This window comes from Eleutherodactylus coqui, chromosome 1 (assembly GCF_035609145.1).
Source record: "Eleutherodactylus coqui strain aEleCoq1 chromosome 1, aEleCoq1.hap1, whole genome shotgun sequence".
Lineage (NCBI taxonomy): Eukaryota > Metazoa > Chordata > Amphibia > Anura > Eleutherodactylidae > Eleutherodactylus > Eleutherodactylus coqui.
In genome coordinates this window covers 486,196,471-486,208,943 of record NC_089837.1, presented here as the reverse complement: position 1 = coordinate 486,208,943, position 12,473 = coordinate 486,196,471, and the positions used below count along the sequence as shown (strand labels likewise).

Below are 12,473 nucleotides of genomic sequence, written 5' to 3'. Positions count from 1 at the left end.
ACTTTTGCCCTTAGCATTCATTAAATTATCGAGTTGTGACTCCTTTTTTTTAATTTTTTTTATTTAGGACCTAAAGAATGGTTGTGCGACACCAGGAAATCAGAATTAGTGGCAACTCAGTGTTTTTACCATTTAAATATATAGATCCCTAACCTGACAAAGCATTTGGTACAAATACAAAATGCGTTGCATGGTTACAACAAAGAAAGCTGCTTCTTCAAACTTTGTTAGCTGGAGAAAACCTTATTATATATTTGACCCAAACCACCTGCTGAATCACACATCCGTCAAATAAAAAGATTGACCAATAGCATACATATATTACACTAGTTTTTTCAACGTTCCTACACATGAAAAGCTTACATTCTTTATTACAAATAACCTAAATTATCAGACGATATTGAATATGTAAATGCTTCCATAACCCAAGGACAAAGAAGCAGAAGGCCCTATTTTGCACTTTAAAAACAGGCAATCTCCCAGGTCAAGAACTGGATACACTGGGGAATTCTTTTAAACCCTTAAACATTTGAGGGATTATGGCACCTTTCACGCATTTATTCAGTAACTGGGGTGTTAGGCCCCTTCCAGACAGATTTTAATCTACCAGTCTCACAACTTTTTACATGTGTTTTAAACATGCTCTCGAATTACAGAGGGGTCACAACTGACTTTTCTATCGGGAATTCCCTGTACCAGATTATATTACTTAATATCTGAAATAGGGAGCTTGCCCATACTTCGTCTCCAATGAGGATAGAGTTTTCACCTCCTTTAAAGGAGGTGTCCTCAAACTGCAAAGACTTATATACAGAGCCTATTATTCTAAACTAGGCTCAATAGATTTCACTATAATCACTTATGCCCCCAAGTGTCACTTGGCACAAAGTATCTTCTTCTCTCTTCTATGGTCCTACCTAATGATGCAAAGTTTCTTGTAACCGTGTATTAAATTCCTAAAAGAAGAAATGAGCTCCCCAGTTGGCCTGTGCTTTAAGGCTTTTCTCTTTCGCCCTGATCTGGGAATTTGTGTCTCTCAATATCCCCATACATCTCTAGTGGAGTTTTACTATGCCAGAAAAGTGATTGCCTGCCATAAGATAGGCTTCCACTCCATCTACCCCTTTGTTCTCAGAATGTTAACGTCTTGTGAATAATATGCTGATGCACAAGAAAGTGATATCAGCATAGAAACTGACCTCTGAAATTTACTAGAATCTTAGATCAGCCAATTTATCCCCAATCATGTTGATTGATGCTGAAAATGTACTTTAATAAGGTGAGTTGGGATAACTAGGTAGAATGATGGACCAGATTCGCTCTAGCAAATCCTTGAAAAAACTTATTTGACCGTGCTTACAGCTCTGAACACCTATATTTTTTCACTGCTCTTTGCCTTGCAAAAACAAACATCCAGAGTATAGAGGCAGGATAGAGGGGCAGAAGTAACGTTCTCTATTTGTTTTATAATGTTCCTATTTTTCTTGCCCAGCTATTCTGGAATTAACCCTTTATTTTGCTTAAATATATTTAATTTGGTTTTTAACATGAAAATAGTGTACAATAAAAAAACAAAACCTTTATCTCTTCTCTCCTCCTCTTACCCCAACGTCCCTTAAAATTCTTCACGAAGTGGAAGCCCCTATTGAATTGTTATAACAATCATCGTCTTGTATTCAAAAAGGGGTCAAAAAGTGAGCCTTGAAATTACAGGCCAGTAATTCTCACTTCTATTGTGGGTAAAATGTTTGAAGGGTTTCTAAGAGATGCTGTTCTAGAATACCTCTAGGAAAATAGCTGTATAACTCCGTATCAGCACAGGTTTATGAGAGATCGCTCCTGGCAAACCAATCTGATCAGCTTCTACGATGAGGTAAAGTTCCAGACTGGACCGTGTAGAGAGTCATCGATCTTGTGTATCTGGGCTTTTCCAAAGCGTTTAAAATACTGTGCTGCATAAAAGGTTGGCATATGAAATGAGAATGCTTGGTCTGGGTGAGAATGTGTGTAAGTGGGTAAGTAACTGGTCAGTGATAGGAAGCAGAGGGTGGTTATAAATGGTACACTCTCTCATTGGGTCACCATTACTGGTGGGGTACCACAGGGGTCGGTTTGGGGCCCTATTCTTTATAATATTTTTATTAATAACCTGGTAGAAGGATTGTGCCGTAAAATATCAATATTTGCAGATGATGCAAAATTATGTACAAACAGTTGCAAAAGGATCTGAACAAGTTGGGGATTTGGGCAGAAAAGTGGCAAATGAGGTTTAGCACTGATAATGTAAGGTTCTGCACATTGTCAGGGGAAATACATGTCCCAATTACACACTAAATGAGCAAGCACAGGGTATCACTGACATGGAAAAGGACTTGGCGGTTTTAGTTAACTGTACGCTTAACTGGAGCAACCAGTGTCAGGCAGCTGCTGCGAAGGCAAGTAAGATCATGTGCTGCATCAAAAGAGATCTAGGGGCTCATAACGAGAACATTGTTCTTCCTCTTTACACGTCCACTGGTCAGACAACACATAGAATATTGTGGACAGTTTTGGGCAGGACATATCAGAGCTCGAGCGGGTACAAAGGCGGGCAACTAAGGTAATAAATGGAATGGGCGGACTACAATACCCAGAGAGGTTATCAAAATTGTGATTTAGTTTAGAAAAAAAGGAGGCCGAGGGGCGACATAATAACTATGTATAAATATATCAGGGGACAGTACAGGGATCTCTCCCATGATCTTTATACCCAAGACTTTGACTAACAAGGGGGCGCCCTCTACGTTTAGAGGAAAGACGGTTTCTACACGGACATAGAAGGGGGTTATTTACTGTAAGAGCAGTAAGACTATGGAGCTCCCTTGCCTAAGGAGGTGGTGATGGCAAATTTTATAAAAGTTCAAGAGGGGCATGGACAGCTTTCTTGAGCGATACAATATAATGTTATAATCACTAACAGCTTTATAAGGGTCCGTGTTCCGAGGATCATTCGGATTCCCAGATTGGAGTCAGAAAAAAAATTTTTTCCCCTAAACGAGGAAAATTGGCTTCTGCATCATTGTTTTTTGTTTTGTTTAATTCTGGATCAACATTGGGAGGTAATAGGCTGAACTGGATTGACATGTCTTTTCTCAGCCTTACATACTGCCATATGTTACTAGGTCTTTTAACCTTTTTTTTTTTTTTTTTAAATGCTTGCAGTCCTTTGGTCAGCACTAATTTTAAAGTAAATATCACTATGTGAGCTTTCACATTTATCTACAAACCCAAAATTGAGCAATTAAAGGTAATCTTGATACCATCAGTGTTGCATCCCCAAACTCCTGGCATCATGGCACCAAAGATATGAGTGCTGATGGCTACTCCGCGATTGGACACAGCAGGCACGTGCTTCCGTCCAGCCACCTACCCAGAAGTCAAGGCAGTGTGAGCTCTGCTTCGGGGGTCAGAGTAGAGGCGATTATCACCTATTTTTATAAGGGGCCCAGTTGCTGGGAAAGTTTTTATGGTCATGAGAAAACCCCTTTAAAAGGCGCAAACAGCCTATGGTTCTAAGGGGTTAAAAAAAAAACTATCTGGAAGTAAAAAATAGTGTAAAGAAATAACTATAGCACTTTCATAATAAATGAGCAAACTACGACGCACACAAGGCTAAAAGCTCTCTTCATACTAGCCTTACTCTTTTCCAGCCAGGAATTCTACTATTTTTGAAGGATGTGAACCCTGAAAGACTTCAATAATAGGACAATTGTCTCACTCAAAATAAAAATCCACACAATTGATTGGTCATAGATGGTTAACATTTTTGAGCAAGGCCCTCAGTCCTACTGTTCACACCGCTTATCAGTTACTGTATGCCATTTTATTTGTGTAGTTGTACCCTCTGATTTTCCAAGCACTGTAGAATATGACTGATATCAGTCCCAGCTCTAGGAATGGAAATCAGACTTGTGCAAACAGCCTTATTACAGAAACCGTCGACATTTCCAGACACCATTTCTGACCCCTAAATTCAATGGATCTTGGAGTTTACTATGTCTTCATCTACCTATTGTCACTGCATTACTTCAGAACAGTTGTAGATTCAAGAAGTCACTCGACTGTTAAGATTTTCAATCGTGAAAGATTTTTCTTCCCTCAAGACGAGAAAGATTGGCTTCTACCTCATGAACTTTTTTTTTTGCCTTCCTCTGGCTCAACATTGCAGGATAATAGGCTGAACTGGATGGATGTGTTTATCAGCCTTCCCATACTATGCTACTGTATCTATAGAACTTTAATTCAACTTTGGTACAATTGTAGCAGCATGCCCCTTTTACATCAAATCACATCCTCTGCATCCTGTGCTAGTGACCTCTAGTGATAGTGACCCCCCCCCCCCAATAGTAATAGCGACCCCCATAGTCGCCACAGTATTAATAGCGACCCCAATAGTGGCCACAGTATTAATAGCGACCCCAATAGTGGCCACAGTAGTTATAGAGATCCTACCATTGTGACTGCAATAGTGACTTCCCCATAGTGGCTGAAGCAGCAATAGTGACTCCCCCATAGTAATAATAATGCCCCCAGTCTTAACTGCAACTCCAGTAATAGTTGAGCTGGCAGTGATGCCCACAGTGGCATTTGCAGTTTATAACAACCCCCCCTTAGTAGACCCAGCCTAATAATGTCCACCCGACCAGCATTTTACTTGCCAAGGGGGCAGCAGCACTAGTGCAGTAATCAATGCTACAAGTGATTGAAATGCTTGTGGGGAGGCAGGATATGGCAGCTGCCCCCTGGCACGGTTGGGCCACATGCTGTTTTGCCTATTGCATGTATTGAACTTCAGGTAATCTTGCAGGTTTGCATTTCAGCATTTTCTGACGCTGCCCCGAGGCATAAATAGTGTGAAGCCCTATAGTTGTGGTTACAATGGCGGCCTGTGTGCTTTTAGGCACTGCACACTTCTACTGAAGTACTCCATTGTGTTACTAGTCTTGTTCAGTGAAGGCTTGTTGTGGCGCTTCACCCTATAGGCGCTTCCCTAATTCACTGAGCCCTGAATTCTGACGAAGTTCTGCAGTACTAAGCCTCTTTAGGCCTGAACGCCATTATTTCACCTCAGAACCCTGGCGCTCACTAACAACCCACCACCCTCTGTAACCAAAAGCCCGCGAACGCCGCGTGACTGACATATTTATAGATCACTATCCCCGCCCCAAAACCCCTCCTGACCAATGGCGCGACGAGTTATCGTGATTGACAGCGCTAAGCTTTCCGTGTTGACGTAGCAGGAAGTCACGTGCCCAATCTACGTCGCAGCTTCTGGAGATCTCGCGGGACGTGACGTCAGCAGTGGGAAGATCTCGCGGGATCCTGCGGGAGGACAAGTTCAGGGAACATGGCGACGTCTCATCTGTTAAAGGTAAGCAGCCCTCCCCCTCGGCTCCGCTTTACCGCTTCCTCGTGAATGCGGTGTGGACGTGGCTGTGGAAGCTGTGGTGCTAGGCTGCGGCGCTAGGCTGCGGCGGGGTAAAGCTGCCCCTCGTCTCTGCGCTGTCATGTCCATCTCCGGTGCTGTCACTGACAGGGACACCGGCCTGAGCCGTGCACACAAGTCCCTGGAGCTGTACCGGGGTCTGGCCGTTGCTGACATGTCAGTGATCAGTGGAAGGAGGCCGGGTCCGGCTTGTCACTGGTCATAGCAATGGCTGCCGGCTTATAGGTGACCATAGAGACGCACAGGGGGGGTTACAGAGGATCGGATCCCCCATACCTCACATTTAATGACACTTGGATGGAGAAATGTGGTAACCATGGCAACAGAAACTCAAAAACATCAAAAATGTTTCCCCATCAGAGGGGATGAGTGCCATAGCAACCAATCACAGCGCAGCTTTCACTGCTGGGACATGGAAGCTTTGCTGTGATTGGTTGCTAGGGGCAACAAGGATGTCTTATGGTAGGTAGTTTTTGCCAAATGAAAACTTTTGAGTTTCTGTTTCCATTACTATCAAATTTCTGTATCTGCGGGTCGTGAGTTACGGGGGATCACAGCGGGGAGATGGTCTGTAATAACCCGCTACGTGGGCCCTGTATGTTTAGGGGGAATGTTTAGGTGACATTTAAAGGGCTAGTCCATAGTTTCGCTAACAGGAAATCGGTTGAACGCATAAAAAATAAATAAAATTACAATTTATTTATTTATTTATTTTTTTTTTTTCTGTAGTTCTTCTCTACCCGTCCCGTGATATACGGCCGCAGTCATGTTCCCATAGCGATGTGATATCTCATAGCAACCAACCCTTAGACAATATGGTCACATGACCTCTGCTATATGGATATCGCTGCAGCGTACAGCGGTTGGATGATGCGGTCTGACGTCACATGTTCTTTTAGCTTAAGGCCACTTGCACACATGCGGGAGCCCATAGTGGAATCCGACCCTGTGCCTGGCCTGAGGCCGCGCGTTTATGTGTTTTGTCTTCATAATCTGTACGGTGGATGGTCCGCACGACTCGCCGTCGGACATGCGCAGTACAGATCTTTTTTTAAACTCCTGCTTTTTCCACATCATCTCTAGGAAGGGCCGTGGGTCGGACGGCTTCCGTTGACTTCAATGGAAGCGGTGTGTGCGGAATCCGTGAAAAAGTAGAGCATGCTGACATGCGGATGCTCTATTGGTTTAAATATGTGCGGAATGCAGTGTATCGGCCACGAGGGAGGCGATCACGGATTCCGCGATTCGAACTCGCTGGTGTGCAGGCGGCCTAAAGGAGTATTTCAGTTACAAGACATTATCCCCTATCCACTAGCTGATCAGTGGGGAATCTGGCCAGGGATCCCCCCGAACCAGAGAGTGGGGGTGTCCTGTTTGCCCCACTTCCAGTGACTGCTGCATCAGATAGGGCACAACTTGCACTCTTGGCGCAGCGGGGCGACTGTTGGGCACAGTAATGCCTGACAGCCGTCTCGGTGACTATGACTAAGTCGTGAGTGGAGATGGAGCGACCGGGGATCGTTCTGGCCGCCCGCCTCCATTCACAGTAAGCAGGCAGTCGCTTGAAGATTGAGCGTCTTGTATAGACAGCCGGACGGGCACTTGGTTTTTAGCTATGTTGGCGGGCGCTTGTACGCGGGACGACTATTGCCTGAGTTTGCGGTTTCCTGCGACTGTTTAAGAGATAATCGCCCCGACAGTCTGTAAATATGCGAGATTTATTCCGGTGGCTCCTCTGAATGGTAAATCTGTTGAACTTTAAGATTATCTCGTTTTATTCTATATCGCCTTTTAGTTGGCTTAGTTTGCAACAGAATTGTGCCGCTTTGGGTGCAATTTTTGACTCACTGTGTCGTATTTAGGCCATGGCAAAGAAAGTCTCCAACAAGTATCTAAAATATGTATGTGGCTCATGCAGTTCATACCAAAACAGTTACATTTTCAAAAGTAAATATGCCCAATTTTTCCAGAAATCCGGGGTTCCAGATGGTGCCAAAGAATTTGCAAATGGCAAAAAGAATGTACAGTTTTGTCGCCATTTGCAACAAGCCCCAATGTTATGCTACGCTATAACTGTAAGGGGGGGGGATCACTATGCAGACATTCTGGACGTTAGTCCCTCCCGTCGGCTATGGAAGTCTTGTGAGTTCTTCAGTCTGCCTCCGGCTTGCTACAGTGCAGAGTCCACCTGTCAGCAGACAAGATCTCTGCTGGCTTCTTCTCCTTCATTCAGTGTCCTCCAGCAGCTGCTGACAGGCTGTGCTGAGTGATTCACTGCATGCCGTCTTATAGGCAAGTAATCAGATATCTAATGAAGACTGCTTGGTATTTCGTGTACAAGAGAGGAGAGGTCCTTGTGCTGTGGAGTCCCAGCTTTAAGGCCCATATACACGGGACGAATGTCGGGCAAACAATGCCCTACACTCGCCCCCGTGTGTCCTCGCTCCCGTGCTGTTGCATAGGAGCGAGTATCGTGGGCTCGCAGCGGGGCAGCAGAAGGAGATTTCACTCCTCGCCCTGACCCGCCCCTCTCCATTCACATAACACAGCAGCCGTTAATACTGAACGCTCATCGTTCAGCTCATCATCCATCGTTTATACAGCCTGGACGATGAGCTGAATGATGATTGTTCCATGTAAACAGCAGCCATTCAGTAGTGAACAGCCGCTGTGTTAAGTGAATGGAGAGGGGCGGGGAAGAGCGAGGATTGAAATCTCCTGCATTGCCCCGCCCCCTGCTGGCTGCTCTGTCAGAGAGCCAGCAATACTCGCTCCTGTGCAGCAGCACGAGAGCGAGTATGTGCGGGGACGAGTGTAAATGAGCCTTTACACACAGTTCTTATTAATTAATAGAGATGAGCGAACGTACTCGTAATGAGTACTTACGCACCCGAGTACCGCCATTTTCGAGTACTTCAGTACTCGGGCGTAAAGATTCGGGGGGCGCGGAGAGGCGCGGCGGTGCGGGGGGGAGCAGCGGGGAACAGGGGGGAGCCCTCTCTCTCTCCCTCTCCCCCCCACTTCCCACTGCTACCCCCCGTGCCGCCACGGCGCCCCCCGAATCTTTACGCGCGAGTACCGCTGTACTCGAAAATGGCGGTGCTCGGGTGCGTAAGTACTCGTAACGAGTACGTTCGCTCATCTCTATTAATTAACCATTTCATGGTATGCTCTAAAGCCCCTTTTACACGGCATGATAATTGTATAAATCACTCGTTAGATCGAACGGTTTGCACGATAATTGTGCAGTGTGAATGCGTGCGGCGGAAAACCGATCAGCAATAAATCGCTGATCGGATCGCTCATGCGGACCCAAAAATCATTGTTGGTCTGCCGCTGCATCACTCTGTGCAAACAGGCAGTTGCTCATCTATGAATGACTGCCTGCTTACTGTGAATGGAGGCACCCGCTAGATGGATCATTGGCCCACTTCACTGATCCTCTTGTGTAAAAGCACAGGAGCAATCGCCGCTGGGACGGCTGTCAAGCAATATAGCAGCCGACAGTCCCGTGCAAAAGGGGCTTAAATCTGCTGAGGATCCATCCTGTCTAGTGAGACTATCAGCAGGGAATCCCTGTGGGCTGCAGGTCACTATAAGGCAGGGTTCACACAGGGCGGATTCCCGTCAGAAATCTCGCGGTTTGGCTGCAGCAAAAACCGCGAGATTTCCGCCGGGAGAACCGCCGCGGTTTAAGCCGCGGCGGCTTTGAAGCGGCTCAGCCGCATGCTTTTCCGTTGCGGCCGGCGCTCCCATAGAGGAGAGCGGGGCCGTAACATAAATAAACAAAAAAGGAAAGGTAAACAGACATGCTCAATCTTTGGAAACCGCGGCTGCGGCCGCCGCAGCCGCGTTTTCAACCGGATTTACCGCAGCGGATTAGCTGTCCCGTGTGGACGAGATTTCTGAGAAACCTCGTCCACAGGGCTGGCTAATCCCGAGATTAGCGGCCGCGGGCGGATCTGCTGCGGCAAAACCGCCCTGTGTGAACCCAGGCTAAATGTTCCTGGGTCGCAGGGGGTTGTAGTGAGGTCCACTCCATAGTGTTTGATTAGTGCTCAGATCTAAGCCATAAGCGCCCCTCAGTTGGACGGTACGGACTGCGGGTGGATTCACATAGAGCCAAAATGCTGCAAAATCCACAGCATTTCTGCAAAAATCATTAATGTGGACTTTGACTCGGCAGCGGATCACATCCCAGCAACCACTACTCAGCGCTATCGCGTTTGTGATGTCACTTCCGCTTCACATGACCACTGGCGGCAATCGATAGCAGTTGTTGGTGTGTGCTGCGCTCTAGGTACAGCAGTGCGGACTACCGGAAGATGAGAGGAGCCCCATTGATATCAGTGGAGGCGCTGTAAAAAAACGTCTGTGAGAGTGGCTTTAGGACACTCTTCACCACGATTAGCAAGGCGCCCCAGGCACCACGCTAATAGCGGTACAATGCTTCCATTGATTTCAACGGGGCCTCGCAGACCTGCACTGGAACGCAGCATTTCTAACACAACGATTTTTGAGCGCTGTCTGTTCTATTTCTGTGTTTTCGTGTTTTTTAACACGCCTCATCACCCATCACAATGATGGAGGGAGTTAAAAAAAAAAGGTGTCAAACGCTGTACCACTCATTCAAAATCACCGCTCGAAATTGCGGTAAAGTAAAGCGGTTTCAAGGGGCGTTTAACTGAACATGTGTGAGAGCGGCCGACGGTTTTGTCCACATGTTGCAGAAATTCCGCTGTGGATTTTGGTGCAGATCCTGTTCTAAATCCTTAAGTGGCCGATTTCGCTGCGGATTCGCCCTGGGGTTTGACTCAGCACTTGAAGTTCTGAAATCTACCCCATAAATTGACATGTTACGGATTCAAGTCACGCGCCATTTATGCTGTGGAGGCTTTTCACAGCATTGAGAAGGTTTCTGAAATCTGAACCGCACGGCTTGTAGTAGAAAATTCTCTGGTTTGGAAACCACAAATGATCTTGTTCGAATCCACAAGATGTATTTTTTTATACTCTCTCGCTCCCCCCGGCGCAGTCTGTGCGTGATCTGAAAATCTGGCTTCTCAGAGCGCCATGTGCGGACCTATGGGGGAGACGGGGAGCATTAAAACAGTACATCCCTCTCCCTGAAGACCACCATAACTTTGTCTGCGGCGCTGTTCTCTGGCGTCAGGTCCCCTTTTCAAATACTTCCTAAATATACACTGACCATCGGCTGTAAAAACCAGGCAAGGAGGAATCGGGAGGAGATGCGGGCGCTGCGCACCGTAGTTCAGGCCAGCTTTATGGGGGGCGAAGGTTATGGAAACTCCTATGAAGTTTTATTAGTTCCTGTTCACTCAATCCAGACGAGTAGCAAAGAATGTGTAGGCCAACGCGTTTATGGAGCAGGCGGGGATAAATAATGCGATGCGTAAATAGTCCGGGTTTTTATGGACAGGGTGATCTCAATTCATGTTTCTTTTATTATTTTGAATTTTTGTTGATAAAATGTGGGAAAAAAAATGTTTGGTTAATATTTGATATTTTATTTTTAATCTTTAAAAACATTATTCAATGTTTAACTATTTTTTTATTTCCTTCTTTTTTTTAGTCCCACTATTTGCAACTTGATCAGCTCTATGATATACTGCAGTACTTCTGTATTGCAGCATATTGTAGTATTAACCCCTTCCCACTCCAGGACATACATTTACGTCCCGGAGCGTCGGGGTATGTATGAAGAGAGGTCGCGGGGCGACCTCTCCTTATACAGCGCGGGTGTCCGCTGTAATCGGCCGCGCCCATTAACCCTTTAAATGCCACTGCCAATTCTGACAGCGGCATTTAAATCCCCTGAACGATGTTCTGGGCGGTCCCATACAGCCCCCCTGCGTGAGAACGTAGGGAGCTGTGCAGGTCTCATGGCAGCCGGGGGCCTTCTGAAAGGCTTTTAAAAAAAAAAAAAGTAAAAATAAGAGCTATAAAGTTGTTTTTTTCTTTTTTTTTACAATTAATAAAAAAGTTAAATAAAATCGCTCCCCTTTTGCCATATCTATAATAAAAAAAAAAAATCTAAATCCATAAAAGAAAAATACATATTTGGTATTGCTGCGTCCGTAAAAGTCCGATCTATCAAAGTAGCGAATTATTTACCCCACTTGGTGAATGTTGCCCAAAAAAATAAATAAACGCCAGAAATGCACTTTTCAGTCACCCTGTCTCCCAGAAAAAAATGCAATAAAAAGCGATCAAAAAGTCGTATGTATTCCGAATTGGTACTAACGTAAACTACAGGACATCCCGCAAAAAATGAGCCCTCGCTCAACTATGTCAACGGAAAAATAAAAAAAGTTATTGTGCGCAGAAGATGCAGCAGAAAATAATTTTAAAAAATTAAACGTCTTTGGAAAAAAAAAAACACTATACAAGTTTAGTATCGTAGCAATCATACTGACCCAGCGACGTCGATGGATAAACAATTTTTTTAAAGGGGGGAGGAAAAAAACGAAAATGGGGGAAAAAAGGGGGGGGCGCATCATTATGGGGTTAAATATCACAGGCAGGGCTTAATAGGATTGAATACATGGTGGCACTTGGAGTCTTTCGCTATGTCCAGTGCTTCACCCTGTGGGGGTGCCGTTTGTTGCCTAGACAGCTCTGGGGATCTCTTGCTGATGGTATATACGTTGCGGTAAGCAGTAGCCGTGATTGGAGCTGGTTACTATCGTGTCCATTTGCTGCTAGTGTTAGGCCGGCTGCATGCGGACGGATTTGCACTGTGGAATCCGCGTTGGCGTCCGCACCACGGATCCGCAGCGAATACCGTTCAGTACATGCTATCTCAAATCACTTTTTACTACAAACTCGCAGGATCGAATTGCAATTTCTGCGAGCAAAGGAAAAATCGCAGCGTGTTGAGGGCCGGATTGTGCTGCAGACTGCCGCATGCGGAGTCCGAGCCGTCTATGTGCAACCGGACTTGGTCTAAGTCATGATGAGTGAACAG

The 12,473-nt window shown here is 45.7% G+C and overlaps 1 protein-coding gene across 1 annotated transcript in view; it reads left to right on the top strand.

The window, feature by feature from the left end:
- Positions 1–5,339: 5,339 nt before the first annotated feature.
- The window catches only part of CUL5 (cullin 5), a 52,481-nt gene continuing 45,347 nt past the window's right edge, over positions 5,340–12,473 (top strand). Inside the window, exon 1 of the mRNA XM_066586179.1 lies at positions 5,340–5,410. Coding sequence (XP_066442276.1) covers positions 5,387–5,410 — 24 coding nt within the window. The 5' untranslated portion in view covers positions 5,340–5,386. The remainder of the gene's footprint in view (positions 5,411–12,473) is intronic.